This window comes from Cryptotermes secundus, unplaced genomic scaffold (assembly GCF_002891405.2).
Source record: "Cryptotermes secundus unplaced genomic scaffold, Csec_1.0 scaffold169, whole genome shotgun sequence".
Classification (NCBI taxonomy): Eukaryota; Metazoa; Arthropoda; class Insecta; order Blattodea; family Kalotermitidae; genus Cryptotermes; species Cryptotermes secundus.
Genome location: NW_019734311.1, coordinates 563422 through 586332, shown reverse-complemented (window position 1 = coordinate 586332; position 22911 = coordinate 563422). Strand labels below are relative to the sequence as shown.

Below are 22911 nucleotides of genomic sequence, written 5' to 3'. Positions count from 1 at the left end.
TATTCACTTTTTTCTTTGCTTAGAATGACCGATACTATGACCTCCTTTTCCTCCTGGGACACCCTATTTATCAGTTAATATGGAGTTTGATTCCATTCAGAGCGAACACAATGATAAGTAACATGAGAATGTAATTTGTTGTTATCTACGCTTGACTGACTGTACACGAAAACTAAGTTAATTTCCAATTTAAATTAACTTACGTACACTGAGAACTGTGGTTATAAATATAACATATCTAAAGGCGATACCCGTATATGGAAAGCACGAGAGGCGACCCATTATACCATATTACAAAAAACAAGTAAAAGTCACTAATAGCTTAAACATCCGCATATCACAAAGACGGTATCACACGGTGTGTTACGTGCTGCAGGGCAACATATGTATTGTAGTATGCAGAGATGTTGCTATGCAACAACCGCGAGATGGCTGACGTGCCGGGGCCGTTTCTGGGCAACTCCTCGGTAAACACGTTTCCGCAACACTAGAAGAGCTGTATTTTCTGTGTGACCCCTGCAGAGATGTTATAAGCAAGGGAAGTCTGTGAAAAGAGGATTGGAGCCGGGAGGCGAAGGAATAGACAGTGTTGGAACCGTTACCAGGAAACCTCTAATAACAGACTGAGATCACTAAACTCCGTGGTCTACTGAAATGTAAAATGTAGAAATAGTGATAATGTTGATAATTTCTTGTAGTTGCGACTTGTGAGTGGTCAATGAATCTATTCAACCGAAACCCCGTCTATAGTCACACATCCTACGTGACGGTATATACAGAGTGGCCCAAAAGTCACTTGATCTAAAATATTTCCTCGTACGAATGTAAAATTTAACTTTAAACGTGTCAGTAAATTTATAGAACGGTAACACAATTTTGTGAATTGTGCACTTAAAATGGATCTCATTTCGAGGTGTTTTTTCTTTCGAATTCAGTAAGTAAAAGAGAAATTTCCAATATATTTCAGTTTAGTACATTTTACTAAACTGTTAACTGACTTTTGAGCAACCCTATATATATATAAATACTTTTTCATGTGTCAGCTAAGCACCGCACGACGAAGTGTGGCGGAGAGCAGAAAAGGCCCAGCCCAGTCTTGTCACTAAAGGTGAGGGGTGAGCTGTACGTTCCAAAATACTTTTGTCCCAACTCAGCCCTAAGAGCTCAGGCCCTCGGTGTCTCTGCCAATCCTTTATGACACTGAAGTGTGCCAGCAGTAGAAAATATTGTTGCATGTTGAATCTTGTCCAAATTCAGCCTGAAGTGCTCAGGCCCTCGGTTCTGTTGCTAGTCCTTCGCGACACTGCGCCGTCTTCATTGAGAAGGCATATTCTCCACAGATCGGCGAACAACTACATTTTGCTCGACTCTTGCACTGGATGGCCGCCATTTTCTGTGTCTACGAAGGCTTCGTTCATGCAGTCCGATATGTGGCGTGTATGTGCGTTATCTGTGAACATGGAAATGAGCTAAATTCACTGTATAATAACAAATTTCACTGTTAAAGCTCTACGAACGATAAAATTTGACCAAATTATATGGATCTGAACGCACGTCGATGTTTTCCTCCTCTGTGAGTAACGTCAATAGTTGGAAACACAGAGACGTGCAATGGAGGCTGCCAGAGTGTCACAGGAGGATAGTTGTTCCAACCTAACGGATGATAACCTGGTTCATTGTGCATGGCCAGATCCAGACCTGAAACAGGAGGAAAACGGAAATGTGCGTAGGAGCTAGAAATGTTGAAACGTGTGCTCAGAACACCCTGTCCGTCAAGAAATTCGTTTCCGGGTTCTTTGCAGAAAATTTCGAATGGAAAAGTCTCCTTTCACATTTTATCTTGAATGTTAAGGCATGAAATACATAGGGAGACCCGGCGTAGCTCAGTCGTTAGAACGATGTGCTATAGGCTCTACGGCCCGGCTTCGATTCTCGGCAGTGCAAGATTTTTTTCTTCTCCACAGTGTCCACACCTAATCTGGGGCTCACCCAGCTTCCTATCCAATTGGTACGGGGGGCTCTATCCCCGGGGGTAAAGCGACATGAGCGTGAAACTAACCATTCACCTCCATCTATTGCCGAGGTCAAGAAAGGTGGAACTACGCCTCCATTCCCCCCTGTGTCTTCATGGCATAGTATTTAAGTAATTAAGTACAGTCAGAGACTGATTCAGAGTTACTTTCCGACTGGCAGTTTACCGCTAATCAGTTTGTCTTGGCAAGAAGCCCCTTGAGACCCACGACAAGTATTTTTTCAACTGAACACTTGGGGTCATAGTCCTTATGTAACATCCTCTCTGCTGCTGGTCCTCGCCAGCGCAGTCATTCTCAGGTCCGAGTCCCGCTGGACTCATAATCACATTTTACTGTCTCAGATTCGAGACTTCCCCAAAACTGGAGAGTCAGTTCCTCTAAATTTATATTACCCGGTAACAGGGTGGCCCACTTATACCCCCAGGCACTGGGTTCCCTTTTCGTCGCCTTCTGTGACTTGCAGGCTACGGTGGAGGTATTCGACTCGGCATCCATAGAGACAACTTTGCCTTGATTAATATGTGGGAACATTTCACATGTAAGACGGCGTAAAGCGTAACAAATGCAGTTTGGAACATTTCTGACTTTGCAGTATTGGTATTACACGCGATAAAGCGTATGAATTATTGTATCGGCATATCAATTTAATCTGTATGTAATTGTCTGTCATTTGAGTAATCCTTTACCTTTCCTCTCCTCCTCTTCGCTAACCCGAAGTTTTCCTAGGTACTTGAGAGTTCCGAACATGACGCAGGACGCAAGTCCTCCCCAGACGATAATGGCCGCTGCTCCAACCATTCTGTACGCTAAAATCTGAAACACATTTCTATGTTGTAAAATTGGTAGTTATGGAAGAAATAATTACAAAATTATGAACTGCAAAAATATGAGAACGTTGTATGGGCTATACGGTCTTACTTTTATAAGGTTTATCAGGGCTGTCCAACTTCAAACCACTAAGGGGACACGCGTCCTGCAGCATTATAAAAAATATATATTTGTTTCCAGTGCACAAGTAAAAACACTCGCCACGCAGTGAATGTATCTATGAAGCACAAATTAAATAATTAGACTTATAAGACCAAGAAACATTTACTTACGTTTTACATCTTTTAATTTTACACGACAGAATTGGAAAAACTCCATTAATTTTCTTATAGCAAAAGAAAGAAATAACACGTGCTCAAAATTTAGAGCGAGATTATCACCAAAAGGTTTCGGAATTTCGATGACAGTGTTTAACAATAACTCAGTGCATTCTTTCTTTGGTTTTGTTGGTTTAAGTGTCACTATGTATGATGCTCCAAGGTTTGATGTTTGCAGTATACGTAATTTCCCGCGATGTGCACAATACCAACCTGCCAGCCTCATGCCCCCTGTATTCTGCGAGTTTGATACCACTAACACAGATAATATGTATGATCTTTCGTAAATGCTCGCTTATTATGTCATCTCGAAAATCGCTTGTTAATTTTTCCTTGCCTGTCCAAATTTCAGCAAGCAACAGCGGTCAAATTAAGGGATCAGTTTTAAATAAACTCAGTGTGCTAGCAAATATGAAAACAGAGTTGTCCCTATGCTTAATTAATTAAACGTCATGGCATGAAGTCATGGAGGAGTGAAGGTATCACTCCACCTTTCTTTAGCTCGGCACTAGATGGAAATGAATAGTCAGCTTTACACCCCGGCCGCTTTACCTCCCAGGGGAATCTCAGAGCATTAGTCCTATACTAAACTTTGTCTACCAAGTATGATGTGGTTTACGTTAGGAACCACTAAAGACTTAACAGATTTTTTATGAATATGTTTTGAATACTTTGGCAGATGCTGATGAAACTCAATGCAGCACCCTTTAATACAGCTGTAAGGTAAAAATAAAGTTGTCCCTGTGCTTAATTAATAAAAGACCACACTATTAAGACATATGAGGGAGCGAAGGTATAGCTCTACTATTCTTGACCTTGGCACTGGATGGGGGTGAGTTGTCACCTTCACGCCCCAGCCGCTTTACCCACGGGAAAGAGCACCCGCTACCCATTGGATAGGGGGCTGATGCTATGGAGTAGCGGAAATGTAACCCGGCCATTATCACAGGAGACTTTAACTCATTGTAATTGGTTTTAAGGTCGACATTATTTGAGTCTTAAATACAGTAAACATATTTCCGGACGGTGCTATGCAAGCGGTGACGTCATCAACAATACGGACTATGTTTTCGTTTGGGTCTGTGCGGAATGCTTATAAGATGAGTGAAGTCAGAAGCTAGGAGCAGTTGAGAGCGCAAGGACGAGAATGGAGCATGTCCTTAGTGAACTGTGAAGATTAGTTAAGTACAGATTAAGACAGAGAAGTGCAAAATGATTGAAGACAAGAAGACTTCATAGTGATTTGAAGTACTAGTTTCTGTGTTGAGATCCATTGCTAGCAGATGACTATGGAAACAGAATCCTAGTGCGTATGCAACGGTGAACTGTAAATTGTGTAAATAAGCGATAGCGCTCTATTAATTGTAAATAAGAGAGATTGGAATCGAAGTACCAATAAATCCAGGCATCCGAACTAGAACCCATTATTTTCGTCACGCGTACACCCATACACATGCCAATAGTAAACTGCTTAATGTTGTGCTGCAGTGAAGCGAAAATAAGCGAACTGCAGGCTGTCCTGAAAGACCACAGATACGAGATCCATAATGAATTTTTATTTCATTATGCTAGATGAAGGTAGTCTCTCCTTCATTCAGTATTAATGCTGAAACAATGGGTCCCTTAGGTAAGAGCGCAAGCGTAGAGGGACTATCTACTTGCTGTACCTTAGAGAGAGAACAGTACAAGACCCTAATCCTGACAGTTGTGAAGACTGTAAGAAGATGGTGCCTTTAAAGGTGTGGTAGAGGTGTGTATCAGCGACTACTACCTGAGTCAAAACACAGTTGCTCTAATTGTGTTCAGTTGTGCACTACACAAGTACACTAGTGACCAATACTGATGCTGCACAGAGAAGGTAGGTTTATTTCCGATCTGTCTCCCTTGACGATCCCTTCATCACCCCACAAGTGCCAAGCCTCCATCATTACGTGCCATACAGGGACTACGTACCATTGCAGATTCATAGGCGGCGCCAAACACAAATCCATTGTTATCAAATATTGAAGCTGCAATCAGGCCCCAGAATCCGCCACCGAAGTGAACAGCCACGGCATCCAGCGGATCATCAACTGCAACAAAACGTATGACATGCTATCATTCCAGGAGACGAGAAATTATATGTATATATATATATTAATTCTGAATGGATTTCTCAGTTCCTGCCTGAAATTGGTAGAAGGCAAAGGAAGTCTACAATAATACGCAGGCTTTCGTAAATAACAAAGTTAAGATATTCGGTTACTCATCTGATTCCTCGTTTCTTTAATTTTTTTTCCCCTTGGCACTACAGCCCCAGTGGGCCTAGGCCTACCTTCATGAACTTCTCCGTTCACTTCGGTTTTTCTAGATCTTACACATTCGGTAGGACTCCTTGGGCGGGTGATCAGCTTGTCGCAAGGCCTCTACCTGTACACAAACACAGAAAAACGCACACACAAACTAAACATCCATGCCCTGAGTGGGATTCGAACCCACGATCCCGGTTTCCAAGCGAGCGAAGACAGTACATGCCTTAGACCGCTTGGCTACCGTTACCGGACGTTTCTTTAATTAGGGTTGGTACATTTGTTTCTGTGCTTAAATAAGCACCACGGCATGAAGACCTGTGATGGATGAAAGTATAACTCCTTGCATTTTACGAGGGAAATGGAAGTAGAACAGCTGTAGTGGACGTAATAGGGTTTCTGTGTGTATAACTAGGTAGCAGCACAGTCGAGCCTCATGACACACTACGTAGCAGACGCGCATGCACATGTTCAGAAGCTAGTTTCAGTAGTCAATATGGCGACTGTACTTGAGGAGTACCGAAGAGCAGCGTTCTGTTGTGCTTTTTTGTGGGCGAAAGGACTCGATGGAAAAGATATTAATTAAGAAATAATGAGGCATCTCTATATTTGCAAAATAATTTTAATACTTTTGGTTATAATTTCAAATATACACGTAAGCAATCTGTATTTAATACAGGAGCCTCTGAAGATGCTCCTATGGGACCGAAACTTGTAGGGCGATTTTGTTGACTCAACTTTAGTAAGAGTTTTTGTCCTTGATTATTGTGTTGTTGTTTAACAATTAGCTCCTTGCATTCTTTATCTCAGCACCATATGGAGATAAATTCAACCCAAACAAAAGTGAATTAAAATATTCTTTCATTTTTAGCAAAAGTTATGGTCATGGTGTCATCTTGTCTGCATGTCTGTTTGTCGTCCAATTAATTTCTGAACTCTCCGAAGGATTTCATGAAACTTATTTCGGACTTTATGACATTTCTGTCGCCACTGTGTTCAAGCATACCCTTGGGTCCACACGGCCTGTTGTCTGTTTGGTATATGGAGCTCTTTTGCAGGTCCAGAGCAAGATGCGCCGCCCTCAGGTGAAAACAGATAACTTCTTGAAAACTTCGTCACAAATATTAACACGAAATTTCTAGATACCGCCACGTAATCATAATTGGTGATTTAATTGTTGCAATAGAGTTTTGCATTCCTACATAACATGTCTAGATTACTGCCAGTTAATAGTCGCGTTGTGAACAAATACACAGCGTAATTTTCTCTCTTAACAAAATAACCATAGAATGTGTAAAATGTGCAGCCCCGGGGAGGGCGGACACTTGGTTGGTCCGTGTTGTCGCACTGGCCTGGTTGCTATGCGATTAATGCATCTTCCATAAACGCGCAGCTGTTTGGGCGTTAGTTTTATGCACGAAGTAAAATTCTATTNCAGGCCGTGAAGGCCAATAGGGTTGTAAGATATTGAGGGTCAAACATTTTCTCTAGACAATCGTCTCAAAGATGGCGGTAAGGTTGTCAGCCTTATGCGCCGGCCGCGGTTTACTCCCCAGGAAAATTATTTAATTAATTCCTGGTACTCATTTCTGTTAGAGACTGAGTCAACACCAGAGCCATAGTGGGACTGGAAGGATTAGGTCAATTGAAAAACCAATGACTTCATCGGGAATCGAACCCTCGACCTTCCGGCGTGTGTTGTGACTCAACCAACTACGCTACCGCATGCCCCCAAAATTTTATTATACACCATCAAATTTTGTACGAAATATTTTTATGGCATATAAATTACGAATATGACAACAGCGTGAGTCTTTGAAATTGGGTCTAACGACGGCAATGAGTTGTATATTTATTAATCCCGTCATTTAAATGGGAATTATTTGAAGGAAGCAAGTGTCATAATTCTGTTTTTGCACGGATTCCTGTCTCATATCGATTTCCACTTTCAGACAATCATTGTGAGCATTTAGGTCCCTCTAAGTTCTTCGGGGCTCATCCTGCGGATCCCTCGATAGAGTTAAGGCTTATATAATGTTATGCATGATGCGCTCAGGATATTTGTCGCAGTTGACAGAGCCTACAGTTAATTATATAACAGAGAGACGAAACCAATGGCAGTGACACATTTCTTATGGCTGCCAGATGAGAAATCTCTACACCGCGGTCAGATAATGCAGTCTGTTCTTACGGCCTTAGGTTGGTGCTCTTCTTATGAGGACAATGCATACATATTGTTTAACACCGTGCATCTAAATGTCTTAGAAAGCTTAAAAAATTTGCCTAGTGCATACCTCGTTTGCAAGTGCTTAATAATTGAACTCACTTAAACAGTGTTAACCGTAGTAAACAGTTGCAGATGAAATGAACTATTAATTATCTAAAGCGAGAGTGGTATACCTTCACCACGGACGTCATTGTGTGAGTGCATCAGTTCGCTGCAGGACAAGGCCAAACCAGTGGATGGAGTAATGTTAAAATATGATTATAAAGCATTTCAAGCATTTTCAGTCATCCAAAGATTTTCAAACAAGAACTCTACAAGAAGTATTAAGATCGCTGACATGACTGTCACCCAGCTGAAATAATGATATTTAATAATTCGTAAATTGTGTTCATAGTGTTCCACACATTTTGTTTCGGAGTTCCGTTGCAGTACATCGTAGAGAACATTTCGGTTCCTCGCACAAGCTTTTCTTAAAATAAAATATACTGAAGTAATGAAATTGCTAATTTATTACGATTTATTTACTTACTTACTCATGGAGCTGAGCCCTTCTTGAGGATCTGTCAATTCTGCAGCTACTCAAGAATTTCCCAGCATTTTATGGTACCCGAAGGTTCATTACCGTGTTCACAAGAGCCGTCCAATGGTCCCTATCCTGAGCCAGATCAATCCAAACCACACCATCCCACGTTTATTACCACAGCATTGTTAATGTATATTAATAAAAGGATGCTACCGAAACCTCGTGTATACATCGTCATCTAAGTTTTGACGTACTATATCCAACAACATCAATTTTTCGAAAAAGACTGGGTTTTAACTTAGAGAAACAGCTGCGGTTTATATATGGCTTAGAACAAATGGCATTTTAAAATCTCACACTTGCAAATAAGGTAAAACTATGGCAGTACACAATACGGAGAATCAGAAAAGTGCATTACCTCATTTTCGCCCAAAAGTGGAGATAGAACACTCATCTACTCTGGCAACTATGTAGTCAACAGAAAACAAAACAAACTCTGTGGCCTGTAGTCCGCAAGAGAACTATACCGACCAAGCAACCGCCGCTTGTCGGCGAAGTTAGTGCCAACTTTTTGCGGATAGAGGGTGCCACGTGTTCAGCGCAACGAATCCCCACGGCCGTTAATCTCGGTTTTCTAGACTGGACAACTATGTATTCCCATTGTCAGGTTTTCTGTTATTTACTGGTATGATTCTGAGTGGTCGCTTTATACATCTGATGGCTGCCCAGCAGCTGGCTGCGATGTTTCTGCCAGAATGATCTGTGCATGCAGTATTTTAATGAAATCCTGGAAATATAAGGAATTAAAAAAATACATACGCGCTGCTTACAAATAAAGTAGGGTAACATGCCGGTCACGGTAGCCGAGCGGTCTAAGGCATGCACCGTCTTCGCTCGCTCGGAAGCCGGGATCGTGGGTTCGATTCCCACTCAGGGTATGGATGTTTGTGTGCGTTTTTCTCTGTTTATGTACAGGTAGAGGCCTTGCAACGAGCTGATCACCCGCCCAAGGAGTCCTACCGAATTTCTAAGATCTAGTAAAACCGAAGTGAACGGAGAAGTTCATGGAGGTAGGCCTAGGCCCAAACGAGGGCCGTAGCGCCAATGGGAAAAAAATATATGTAACATGAATGCCTGACTTATGATTTGGATCATAAATTCATGAAGCATGTACTGTGCAATGTTAAGTAGATATCATAAATATATCGTTGTCTGAAACGGAAGTTCTAGGGATCTTTAGGATTCCGTTATAACTAGATTTTACTGGGTAGTTTATGAAGGAAACTAATGTCATGTAAACATTCTAGGTAAGACGAATCAGTTTTAAGGGAATGGGTTTTTGTAGGCAGCCATGCGTAAGTGCTGTGGTCTTACCAACATAACATAAGTGACAGAGTCCACGTTAGTCATTCGCTGTTTATAAATCCTGTAGGCAGCGACTACTCGCTTGACATTACACCTTTATTCTTGCTAGCTTTAAAGAGGCTGCTTGAAGCAATACACTGATAGAGTCGTAGTGAGACTGACAGGAAATTGTGGTCATAATTCTCGTGGATCTCGGAACGAAGAATCAATGTGCTGGCGAGGACCAGCAACAATTTAAGAGTCAGTCAGACTGACCAAGCGATACCAGAGAGAACGACCCCTCTTTTCATCGAAGAAGAGGTCCCACTTCTGAAACATGTAAATCTCTATGAGAGAACACAAATGTTGTTTGTAGATCTCGACGAGACCTGAAGCCAAGAGTGACTGTGCTGGTGAGCGCCAGCAGCAATTTAATCGATCGACCGACCGAAATGCACTAATTTTGTCAGTTGCAGAAGTAACACTTGTTGACCACATCAGTGAAACTTGCCGTAGGAGGAGTGAAAATTTTATAAAATACACCGAGGAACCTACAGCTCATTGTTACCGTAACTATAAAGCCCATATCAATACTATACAGTGCCACAACCATTCTTCTCCATTTATTCCGAGGTCAAGAATGGTGGAACTAAAACTCCACTCCCCCATGCGTCTTTATACCGTGGTTCTTGATTCATTAAACGCAGGGACAACTTTGCCTGCAATGTCGAGTTGCTACAATCACCACAAAGTTATGGGTCTAAATCCGCGAGATCAGGATTCGAAATAGAAGTTACTGGTTGGCATGAAGTTGATGTGACACTGCCAGTATTTCAGAAAGTAGTAGTTTAACGGCTTTAGGCCTGATTCGTCTGATATTAATGAAAAGGATATAAAGACGTGGCCTGGATTTACATGGCTCAGGATATGGACTAGTGGCGGGTTCTAACACGCTAATGGACTTCGTGGAGTACATATCATAAAAGTCGAAGAATTTCTTTATCAGATACCTGACTATCGGATTCTCAAGGACACTGTTGTATATGCTATAGATAATGCCCTGCATATCGGCGGCGTAAAGGGAAAACATCCCATTTTGGTATATTTGTGAATTATTATTATTATTATTATTATTATTATTATGGCTCTACAGCCCTCTGTTGGGGCCTTAACCTCTTTCTCAGCGACCTCCGTAGTCTAGGGTTAACGTTCCCACTTCATGACTCAAGGTACGCGGGTTCAAACCCGGCGGAGGTCGTGGAATTTTTAAGGGCGGAAAATTCAGGGAACAAGTCCTCCTGGAGGGACTTTAAGCCGTAAAAGATCCTCATGTCTCATGTCCTCTGAGCAAAATTAGGCAAAGTTTCCCGCCCAAGTAGTTTCCAATTCCTCCGGTAGATGGGCAGAACGGGGCTGATAGCGAGCACCAGTACTCGAAGGTCATGGCGACTAGTTAGAATAATTAAAGGGGGATGGACAATAGATCAACAAACGGTCGCAGTGCATGGGGAAACCCACACCCTCCGAATAATATAATAATACCTCTTTTTCAGTTTCTTGATCCTATACATAGTCGATGGGATGGGGGATCAGCACACATAACACACATTATAAACGCACACAGATATCCATGCATTGAGTGGGATTCGAACCCATAACCCCAGTGTTCGAGCGAGCGAAGACAGTTCATGCCTTAGACCCGCGCGGCCACTGTGATCGACTATAAAAATCATATAGGCACACAAAACTTTCATGGTCGGCACCATACAAAGAGAAATAATTACAGATAATTGCAGTTTATGGCATAGCAGTCTTCACTTATGCCCCTAAAGTTTGCTTACCTTTACACCAAATCATGATGTAACGAATGAGAATGTATATAGGCGCAGCTGTGATCCCGCACGCGAAACTTGCCCACATGGTCATATTGTTGACGCCTGCGCACACGGACACCTGTAACGTCACACAGCTTGGAAAGTCAGACAGTCGTGTAGGTTCCGTATACTGCAGTTGGCTTCGAGAAGTAGATAATTTCCGTGTGCTGTGTAAATAAAACCTGTTAAGTTGAATCTCAGAGTTTCACAGCGGTCACTGTGGGATGTAACGCCCTGTAGTTCGGAGAGAGGCCGATGTTTAGGAGGAATACATCGACTCAATCTTCAAAATCGAAGAGTAATACAAAGAATAACTTAGCAGAAGCTGGCGGAAAGGGATACGGGACGTTCCTCCAAAACGTCGGTGAATTTATACCAGAAGATGTATGCCTCCGAAACGTCGGACTCTCTCCAAACAATCTGGCATTATTACCCAGAAGACAGTACTCTTCAGATATTTTAAGATGATAGCGGGTAGCGTTGTACAGTTTTATATAGGGGAAGACCCCCTAATAATGGAAAGGAAATACGCAAAAGATGATTCGGTAAATGCACAGACGAACAAATGATTTTTACAGTGGAATTTCTGACGCAACCCTGGTTACAACACTAATGGTTATGTTACACGTACCAAGGTGACGAAAATTCACTCGTTTTGTCTAAATTTATGGATTTCTTCATTAAGGGGAATGAAAGTTACCTTTATATTTGATGAGTGTAAGTCGGTAGAGCGACTGGGTACTGCCTGGACGGCCCGGTTTTGGCTCCCGGCAGGAGTAAGATTTTTTCTTCTCCACACCGACCAGACCGGCTGTGGAGCCCACACAGCCTCCTGTTCAATAGGTGCAGGGGGCGATTTTCCTTGGGGTGTTAGGTTGACCACTGACCTCCATGTAGTGCTGAGGTCGAGAATGGCGCAGCTCCTCCTCCCCATAAGTCATTGCGGCGTAGGGCTCAGTTAGTTAAGCACAGGGACAACTTTAACTTTTACCTTCTACTAATGCACATACGCGGTGGCGTACTTGGTTCAGGCACTATGCTCCAAGCCGGAGGGACTCGGGTTCAAGTCCCGATGAGGTCATTGGATTTTTTTCAATTGACCTAATACTTCCAGCCGCACTATGGCCCTGGGTGCGACAGAAATGAGTGCCAGGAATATTCTTGGAATATTCTTGAGGTAAAGGGCTGCCGGAGCGTAGGGCTGACAACCTTGCCGCCATCTATGAGCCGATTGTCTAGAAAATGTGGGAACCTCAACGTGTCACAACCCTATGGACCTCCATAGCCTGTCACAGGGATACCTTTACTTACTTTTTTACTATTGCAGATGTGACTACGGCTGCATAAAGAGTCCTTTTTGAAAAACCGCTCATCTAGTCAAGAAACGCCTTGTCATTTATGCAACCCGCGCAATCATAACCGTGTTCGCGAGAGCGGACTGCTGGACCCTATCCTATGCTAAACGAATCTATGCCATATTCTCAAACCATATTTATTTAAGCTTCGTTTTAATATTATCCCCATGTCTGCATCTGGATCTCCTGTCTTCAGACTTTCAGATTTTTGTGCATTTTTTTTTCTTCCAGGCGTGCTGCTTACCCCTCTCGATGTTTTTGTCATTCTAATAACATGTGGTACTACCATTACTACTACTACTACTACTACTACTACTGATAGTACGTGTATTTGTAAAAGTGGCTTGCTAAATTTTGCCACTGTATGTCCGTTGGATTTTAATAGGTTTTATTCCATTTATTCGGGGGCACGCGGTANCGCCTACACGAGCGCACAAAATGCGTCCGTTGTAACGAACGTACTTTGCTGAGGACACCACACAGTTGCAGAATGCGGTACGTAGTTTTCTGTCTGCAATGGAGCCAGAAGAAAGTGTAGCATTCTCCTCTCTTGTTTATTTCTACAACAGACGTCACGACGTTCGTTACAACGGACGCATTTTGTGCGCTCATGTAGACGCTGCCGAAGTTGGCTATCTGAGGACGCTCACAGTATCGATCGAACAAAACATAGTTTGCAATTCTCCGGGAGGGACTTTAAGCCGTGGGTCCCGTGTCGTAGATTTACGGCACGCAAAAGATCCTCATGTCTCTAGGAGACCTCTGCGCAAAATTAGGCAACAATTTCCCGCCCAAGTAGTTTCCAATGCCCCTGGTAGATGGGGGAAATATCAGTTACCGACTGCCGACCTCGTTGGCTGAACGGGGCTGATAGCACGCACCAGTACCGGTAGGGTATGGCGACAGTAGAAATTAAAGGGGGACGCACAATGGACCTGATCAGTGTCCTGATTGCCATGCAGCTGGTCGAGACCACTCACCATGCCTATGAGGGTTGCATTCACTGTGAAGCTGAAGTTCCAGAAGGGCGCCCCCAACAGGCCCAACTTGGTGGCGCAGAGAGTTGCGATTCCGCCGCCAGTGCCGCCCAACACCGTGTTCGTAATCACCCGGGCGATGATCTCGCCGTCTCCTGGGTTCGTCATGGAGCCCAGAGAGCCGCCGTTGAAGGACAGGAACCCCGTTATAAGAATCATTGCTCCGATCCCCACCAGCTGCACATGTTTTAGAAAGCGTAAATACTGTATTTGAAGACATGCATTTGTACTTTCGCAATTATAAGAAACTGTGTGATTTATAAAGGTCAAATAGTGCTTCTTGTACCCGGCTGGGATGGGATGAGCATGTAGCTAGAATGCAAAGAGGTTGTTTTGAGTGGTTGAGACCCTCCAGGAAATTTTCTTTGTAGGCAGTCCCATATGGGAGAATAAATTAATGTCACGTGTATGGTGGTGCGCGTGATGAAATGACGGTTTCTGGTTCGGATGATTGGATTTATTGGCACTTTGGTTATAACCTCTCTGAATCACGCTTAAATACAAGAAATACAACGCTATCGCTGATTCACAAACTTTCCAGTTCTTGAAGAAAGCAGTCTTCTGGGATATGGCACCGTGTATATGTGGTGTTAACCGACGTTCCGGAGGAACGTATCGCCTCCATCTTCAGGGTAGTAGGAAATATATAAGAAATCCGCAAGCGAAGAGACCGTGTGTATATTTCCAACATCAGTCTGCTTTTACCGGTTCTCACGGTCTCTTCGCTTGCGGATTTCTTATATATTTCCTACTACCCTGAAGATGGAGGCGATACGTTCCTCATATACCACATATACACGGTGCCAAATCCCAGAAGACTGCTGTCTTCATAGTCACCGCCGTGAAAACCTCAAATCTTACATCTTCCAGTTCATCGTTGCACAAGCACTAGGATGCCCACTCTTCACTAGCCGTGTTCTGGCAACATAACAGTCTCACTGTGCTAGGCAGGACAAAATAGATTTGGCCTGGACAGAATTTCTCACGAGATGAATGAGTCTGGATCCAGATTAAGTTCTTTTAAAACAATACAAGCGCCTGAGTTTAAATTATCACAGAAGAACGGATTCACCCAATGCTTTTTTCCTAATATTGTATTTAAGCACCTGTTGGATTAATATATCATTTATTTCTCATATTTCCGTCTTAAATGTAACTTATTATTATACAGTTACCCTTCTTCCATACTACATGTTTCGGCCGTGTGCTGCCATCTTTAGGTGTCTTCTATCTTGCTAAAATTGTTGCGCTGTATGTCAAAATTTGATATCGCGTGTGAACGCGATATTTCCTGATTAAAACAAATTGATCTTAATTAAAATAAATTAACATTTCAAAGTTCAGTGTGCCCTGCTAATCTGGAAATCAGTTTCCAGTTTCTTTGGTGTGCCCTCGCCCTAAGAGAGCTGGGCAAGGAGACAGGAAACACCTCCTAACAGATGTACAGGTTCGGAACCGAAGAAAACAATTCGTATGTCCCTCCGAATCGTCCCTGACCTACCAGATTACACAGCCTCTCACCCCATGAGGCAGTATGCTTCATAGCAACGAATGCGCAATAATGGGGAGTCCATTGCTAGGCAATTGATGGGTAGACACGCCTGACAACAATACATGATATCCGTTGATAAGCAGCCATGTGTTTTCTGTGGAGGGTCCGTGCCGAGGCTATATAGGGAGCAGTGAACACTGTTCGAGGGATTAGACAGGAAGGCGTCGTTCAAAGCAGCTCAGCAGTTGAGTTGATATGAGTTCAAGGCAATTGAGAGAGTAGTGACTTCTACGCGGTTCAAGATAATATTATAAGAGTGGCGAAGATAACGGACTGACGGACGTAATCCAACAGCAATGTCCCGGAGGCTACAAACGAAGATTATAATTGAAGTGTGAAGAATTTATGTGTTATTGTTCCAGTAATAATTTGGAGACTTATAATTCTTTGTGGTTACAACTTATGCAATAAAACAGCTTCGTCAAATCCGTAATCCGTTAATTATTTGTCAAGGATACCAGGACTCGTGACAATATATTAGATATTTGAAAGGAAACTTCGGCATATAGCCATGCTGTAAGCGACATTCTCTTCGGGTATCGCAGTATTTGAATGGCCCAAGATGACGTCACCATTGTCGGAGACAGTTCCTTTACTCAAGTGAGAATTTTTAAACTTTTATGCAGAAGCACAGATGTTTCCCGCGGCTACATGAGTTTACTGCGTCATACAGCTAATTTCCAGTTAGGTTTTGAGTGCTTTGTACGTACTGGAATAGAGTGTCCCACGATTTCTTCCTTCTCCGACTCGTCATACTTGTTTCCAAACCGTCCAAGTCGTGGGCCGAGGAACACGGCGCCGACAAAGGAACAGACACCACCCAGCAGATGGACAGGGCCGCAACCAGAGAAATCCACGTATCCGAGCCTGTTGAGCCAGCCGACTTCGGTCCAAACCCAATGAGATATCGGGGGATACACAATTCCTGAAACAGATGTCAGAGCCTGTGTTTCACAAATTATCCGGCGCCATCTAAAATAGCACTACTTTTTAATTTTATTTTCTGATGCTTTCAGTATCTCAGACTATGCAGGATGAATCTTTTCTTTTCACTGGCTCTACAGCCCCCTTGGGCCCTGGACTCTGATTTTTCAGTTTCATGACCATTTTTCAGACGGTAGGACTCCTTGGACGAGTGATCAGCTCGTCGCAAGGCCCCTACCTATACACAGAACAACACAAACACAGAATAAACACATGCACATACCAAACATCCATGCCTTATATGGGATTCGAACCCACGATCCCGACTTCCGAGCGAGCGAAGACAGTGCATACCTTAGACCGCTCGGCTAGTGTGACCGGCTGAATCTTAATTACATACCTAAAATATAAGCATAATGTTCCACATTTTACAGACAGGCAGAAATGATCATGTAAATATCTGTTCTCAAACACTTCGTTAGCGAGACAGGGCAACAGGAAGCATGAGGAAAGGAAAACAGACAAAATCTATGGAGCAAAGAAACGCGTATAAGAATTGGGCCCATAGGTAAGGTGCCTAATTAATTAAGCGCTATGCCATGAAGACATGTGGGGAATGGAGGTGTAGCTCCACCTTTCTTGACCTCGGTACTATCTAGAATTGGATCCATAAGGTTAAAAAACAGCAATTTAAGTTTGAAGTTCTGTAATGTCAGTTGCGCATTTTATGTTGTTCTTTTGACGAGATTCACTGCATTTTTCAAAGAGAAGGTACACGTATTTTGTGTAACGAAAGAATAATCTCGCGGGGCGCATAAAACCAATTTTCTAGCCGCAAGTGAGACAGCTGCCTTGATATTGTGGCTTGCCGCCGAAAGTCGGGGGATAAGACGTCGTTGCTCGACGATTTTCTTTTTTCTTCTGCCCTGAAGATTGAGGCGATACATTCCTCCGAAACGTCGGTTAACACAATATCTAAACGGCGCCACATCCCAGAAGACGACTTTCTTGATATTCATATGATTTACACAAGGAATTCATCTTGTTAGATCTGAAGTTTTGACGGTGGCTGTAGTTAATAAGATATTCTCGGGCTCTCAGTCATGTTAGTAGGCTAAAAGTCCCTAAAGTTTCAGGGATCATGTTTGCCTCCATTCTCAGAGTCTGCTGACGGTACAGGTATGGTCCCTGAAACGTCAGTCATTTTTGAACAAACAGCACGGCTGATAGCCCGAGAATTCTTCTTATTTCTTGCCTGCTAGTTTTGTGAAGTCACAAGTAAAAATAGTGCCAGCTTGTATAGCAGTTATTTCCTTTTCCATGGAGTTCTGCGGCAGTTTTCTGCCTGTCCTTCACTCACCCGATATGCCGATGCTGTAGACAATATAAGCAGCAAAGTTGCATCTCTCCGCCACGGCTCCAGACACTATGGTGGCAGCCGTAGCAGCAAAAATGAACTGAAAGAACCAGTGGGACATCTTTTCTGCTGGCAGTCCAACTCCGGCCCAGTACGTGTAACCCAGCACTGAGTTGCCCTCCCCGTAGGCCAGCGCGTAGCCCACCAGCCAGTAACTGAGGCAGCTGAGGACTGAAACAAAATTGGTGACAATCTGCCTCTGGTTGGACATTGTTACTTAAAACACACCCAAATCTTATGTCTTCTTTTAATATGAGACATCTTTTCCGTTACGCTTCTATTGACCTTAGTATGACAAACCATCCGGTGTAAAGACGTTTAATATTGTGGCGTGCGGCCTAAAAGCCGGACTATATGACGTCCATCGCCGCGCAACGGCTGCAATGGGAACGCATACTTCAGCGGTAGCGAATACATGAAAAGACAAGTACCTAAGAAACTGCCTAGAAAAGCAGAGACAAAATTGTTGAGTTCCCACGGCAACGAATATATCCGCTAACGAGTATTCTAGCTAACATGAGAAACAGAACCCTTTGAAAAGGTGTCCTCTCAGCGGTACGCGAAGAGCTACTTAAGAGGGTAGAAGATAAGAAACCAAAGGAGTTCAGATCCGAGGAAAGATAAGAGAAGAACCAAGGGCAAAGACACCACGGAGAATAGCGGTGCAAGAGTACGTGTATGACCGTTGAAGAGGAAACGCGAAAGACGACGAACTAATCAAGTCGCTTCGTCTAACAGGGCGTTATTTGAGAATTGTAATTGTGGGTGTAGACGAGTAGGTGTCCAATAAACAGCTTCGTCTCATCCGGAACCCATAATTTCTTGTCGCGTTACCTGGATACGTAACAGTGTCAGTAATCCAATTATTTTTGTATGACCTAACATACTTCGGCACTTCGGGTCTTGGTACGATTAATTGCGATGTTTGTCAAGTAGTTCCCAAAGTGAAGGCACGTTAGGTGTTTTATGAGTGGTACTGCAAGCTGACTCTTAATTATGCAAGCCATTTTCTTCTAAGCAGTTCTTAAAATCCGTTTAATTGTTATAGCCGGTATTGTGATCGAGTGCGTTGTTGTCTTGTCGCGTTTAGTATGGAGTCGGTAAAGAGGCAAAGGATGTGTTTAAAATTCCGTTTCAAAATAATGGAAGTCTTCAGTCAAACGACGATCTACGAATGTTTCAGACGTTTAAATAATCGAAGAACGTCAAAGGTTGAAGTTGAGCGATGTAGCCGACTTTCAACTTCATCACCCGAAAATCTGATTGCCCAGGTGAAAAATATTATCCGTGGTAATCGTAGACTGGCTGGCTTGGAAGTTGCAGAAGATATTGGAATATACACCGGTTCATGCCACTCAATTTTAATGGAAGCGTTAGGAATACGTCTGGTACCAGAAATATTGTGTCAAAACTCTTCAAGGATAATCAGAAACTGCAACGATTTTCCAACTGACAAAATGTCCTTCAAAGAGCTAATGATGGCAAAAATCTTTTTAAAAATGCCATTACCGGTGACGAGACGTGGGTTTACGGTTATGACGTAGAAACCAGACTGGAAACCAGAAACCCACTGGAAGAGTCCTGCTTCCTCTCACCGCAAGAAAGCACAGCAGGTACGCACTCGGCCTAAAAAAATGGAAATGAGAAGTAGTGTATTCGTGATGTGGGCTGTTGTCACGTCAGTGCAAGCGAAAACGAGAATAATCCGTTCGATTGCAGGAGACTTTTTCTTCCAGCTGGGTCCACTCGGCACGTCGGCCACTGTTTGGTCTGTTCTAGTACCTGCCACAGGTGATTATGATGATGGAGAATTTGGTTGAATGATGATTGGCAGGGAAAACCGAATTTCTTGGAGAAAAACTGCTCCAGCGCCATTTTGTCCACCACAAATCCCACTTGACCAGACCCGGGCTCGAACTGGGGCCGCCGAGGTGGGAAGCCAGCGACTAACCGCTTGAGCTATGGCGCGGCCTTGCAGGAGACCTTGATAAAGCAACATAGTTAGAAACAGGTCAAAGACTTTCTAGTCCTTCTGACAAAGTGCGTTGGTCCCTCATCTCATTCTCAAGCCCACGCACGGAGTGAAGCAAAAACTCTCTTGTGGCCTTAGCCTTAATTTCGCTTCTTGCCTGCAGTTATATAACGTCCGCGAGCCTCGTTTGATGGTTCAGGTCGCAAACGCAACTCATTACATATTCATTCTATTGTTATGATGAGCAGAAGGCAATTCTGATAGAACAGAATGAATAGAATTCTGAATGAATAGAACAATTTGTTTTCAGGTCAGCATACCGTGACATTATTCCGTGCGTGACTGAAGCTTATTGCTGCAATAAATAGTGACGTCACCACGAAGCGATGCTAACCGGAAGCCACGCTGGTCACTGCGCGGGAGGTATTAAACCAAAGTATTTCATAAAAGAAGAACTATCCCTGTAACAGGCCATGAAGGCTCATAAAAATGTGAGACGTCAAAGCTCCCACATTTTCTAGACAATCGGCTCACAGATGGCGGTGAGGTTGTCGTTCTTTACCCCCAGGAAGATTCCTGGTATTCATTTCTGTTAGAGGCTGAGTCGACCCCAGGAGCAATAGTGCTGCTGGAAGTATTAGGCAATTGAAAAAATGCAGTGACCTCATCGGGAATCGAACGCCCGGCCTCCCGGCTTGTATCAAATCTCAGAGACAAAGCCCAAAGAATACGCCGGTGCCTTGTCATGCAGAAGATACCAGGACCCATTTTCCTGAAACTCAGGCCTAACACAGTGGACTCGAGTGACCAATCTTTTAATCATATCTTCATTAAATTTAGGGGTTTTTTTCCCCTTGGCACTACAGCCCCAATGGGCCTAGGCCTACCTCCATGAACTTCTCCGTTCACAAATTTACGGTTTACCGTCTGGTTTTTTCGGCACAAATTCGTGATGAATGATATCGTTAGCATAAAAAATGCAGTCAACCTTGTTTTCACCCGCGATATTTGCATTCTCTCTTTCTGATCTTCTTCGAAACTTGTATGTCATTCAAACACAATTGTTCTCGATAAACGCTCTTCATCGTAAACACTTCTAAACATGTAAAACGTTTCTGTAATTATAGCTGACAAGTGAAGATAACACCACTCGCTGCTAGAGGGAACAACGCACAGGGAAGGGGCACAATTACACACTGCAGACGTAACACAACAACGGGCTTACAATTAGAAAAACAGGCTGCTGCAATAAAACATCTGAAGAAAAGGAAACAGGTCAAAACAAGTGGACGACGCCCCTTGTGAGGTGTAATAAGAATTTAAAGGAAAACAAATGTTAATAGAAAACTTTAATAGATTTTACTGACTTAAATTAAGTGACCTACAGCCTGTACTATTTTAGCGTATACCAATAGACTACGAGTATGACGTTTTAAACCATGAAGCGTGCAGTCGCATATGTGGCGAATGGACAATATTAGTGCAGTGTCGCAGTTTTATCATAGTGAGAAACCTGAAGATGGCCATTTAGGGCCGAAATATATTGTGTCGAAAGTGAAAGTGTAAGGAAGAAGGAACAATTTGCTGCATTGTTGACTGACTGTGTAGTACAATAAACAGTTTTAGTCACACAAAACTTAATTTCAGCTCTCGCTTCCATTTTGAAACCTTCGACACGACTAAAAGACTAACTTCACCAAAACAACTGTAATCCTCATATGCATTAATCAAACAAGTTGAGATCTACTCATTATATAAATAAAAGTTCTCTCTAACTATTCCCGTTCATCCCTGACAGATGGAGTCAGTAGTATTACTGTAATAGCGTCAGGCCTGGAACTTCATTTATTTCGTTATAATCAACCTCAAAATTTCGTCATTATTTCTTTCTTGGGGTGGGGGCGATGGCATGTGATAGCCAATTAAGACACTGAGTAGCCGAGTGTTAATTCCCGTCAGGAACACTGGCATTTCTCTCACCACCACAACTGAGACTGTGGAGCCGGTCTCATCCAGCGAGTGCCGGAAGCCCTTCCCCCTGGAGTAGGCTGCCACAGTATACCCGGGCTGTGTCTGTGTGTCGCCTCGAGTTGATGAAGTTCGAACTAAGGTCAGGATACGTGCAGTTTTCTTCGTTACACGCATATCTGTTCCTCCAGTCGGGAGGAGAAATTCAGCGAACGCTGTATGTATGTCCATGCCAGATTCATTGAGACTGTAATGTACTCTTAGGCCTAGAGCACACATGAAATTTTCAGTTGGCCGGTAGTTGTGCACGATCGTGGTGGCCCAACGACTGTCGAGGGGTGTGTGCACACAATTTCGAGCTGTCCACAACTACGCCAATGAGCAGTGGGTCAGTCACAGCATGGATGTGTACGGTACAGCAGCAGTGTGTGCATTATTGTTAAGATTAAGGGAAAAAGGAAGCGGAAATATTGGGTTCATCCTATATATAGCGAACGTCTGTTAAAAGGAAAATTTTACACATTGTACCATGAACTGAGACAATACCCATCAAAATTTTGTAATTATTTCAAATGAGTTTTTATAATTTTAATGAATTTTTGCGTCTTCTGAAACCTCATATCTTTTACAAGACTACAAAATGGAGATTGGCTGTACTACCTGAGGAAAGAAATTGTAACACAAAGATAAGAGAATAAAAAAACTCCGAGACCTGTAGTCCGCAAGCGAACTATACCGACCGAGCGACCGCCAGCTGTCGGCGAAGTTAGTGCCACCTTTAGTGGATAGCGGTCCACCAACTGAACCAACCTCGTGAAATAATCTAAGCAGTTATGATTGGAAGTACACCGTTAATTTGTCTGCTTATTGACTGGGCGCCATGAGTTAGTGCGGAGAGGCACTACAGGTATGTGCAGGAGCGCTGTGCCCAGACACCAACTTAGTCTCACAGACGTGGACCCACTTCAAGTGGGTGTGCATGTAACTAGTAACTTCTCTTTTATGAATGGTGTTCTGTTTATTGCTAAGTCATTGTAATGCCAGCACAAAGGACGCTTGGACTATCAGTTCGGAGCAAAGGAGTGAAACATAACTGCAAATGTAATAAAATGTTGTGACGAGGAAGCTGAACAGAAATATCTTTGTGTTCCCGTTGCAAAATACTGCAATATATTGCCATGAAAAATATAAATCATAAGTTATGGGAAGTTGTCGATACGAGGAAAACGCGGCGACATCCGAATTTCCCAAA

At 43.1% G+C, this 22911-nt stretch overlaps 1 protein-coding gene across 1 annotated transcript in view; it reads right to left on the bottom strand.

The window, feature by feature from the left end:
- Window positions 1–629: 629 nt before the first annotated feature.
- The window catches only part of LOC111868472 (putative ammonium transporter 1), a 41555-nt gene continuing 19273 nt past the window's right edge, over window positions 630–22911 (bottom strand). The window contains exons 4-11 of the mRNA XM_023859132.2: window positions 17663–17890; window positions 16089–16303; window positions 13770–14003; window positions 11402–11513; window positions 5132–5250; window positions 2720–2846; window positions 1555–1698; window positions 630–1450 (exon numbers count right to left, since the gene is read on the bottom strand). Coding sequence (XP_023714900.1) covers window positions 1353–1450; window positions 1555–1698; window positions 2720–2846; window positions 5132–5250; window positions 11402–11513; window positions 13770–14003; window positions 16089–16303; window positions 17663–17890 — 1277 coding nt within the window. The 3' untranslated portion in view covers window positions 630–1352. The remainder of the gene's footprint in view (window positions 1451–1554; window positions 1699–2719; window positions 2847–5131; window positions 5251–11401; window positions 11514–13769; window positions 14004–16088; window positions 16304–17662; window positions 17891–22911) is intronic.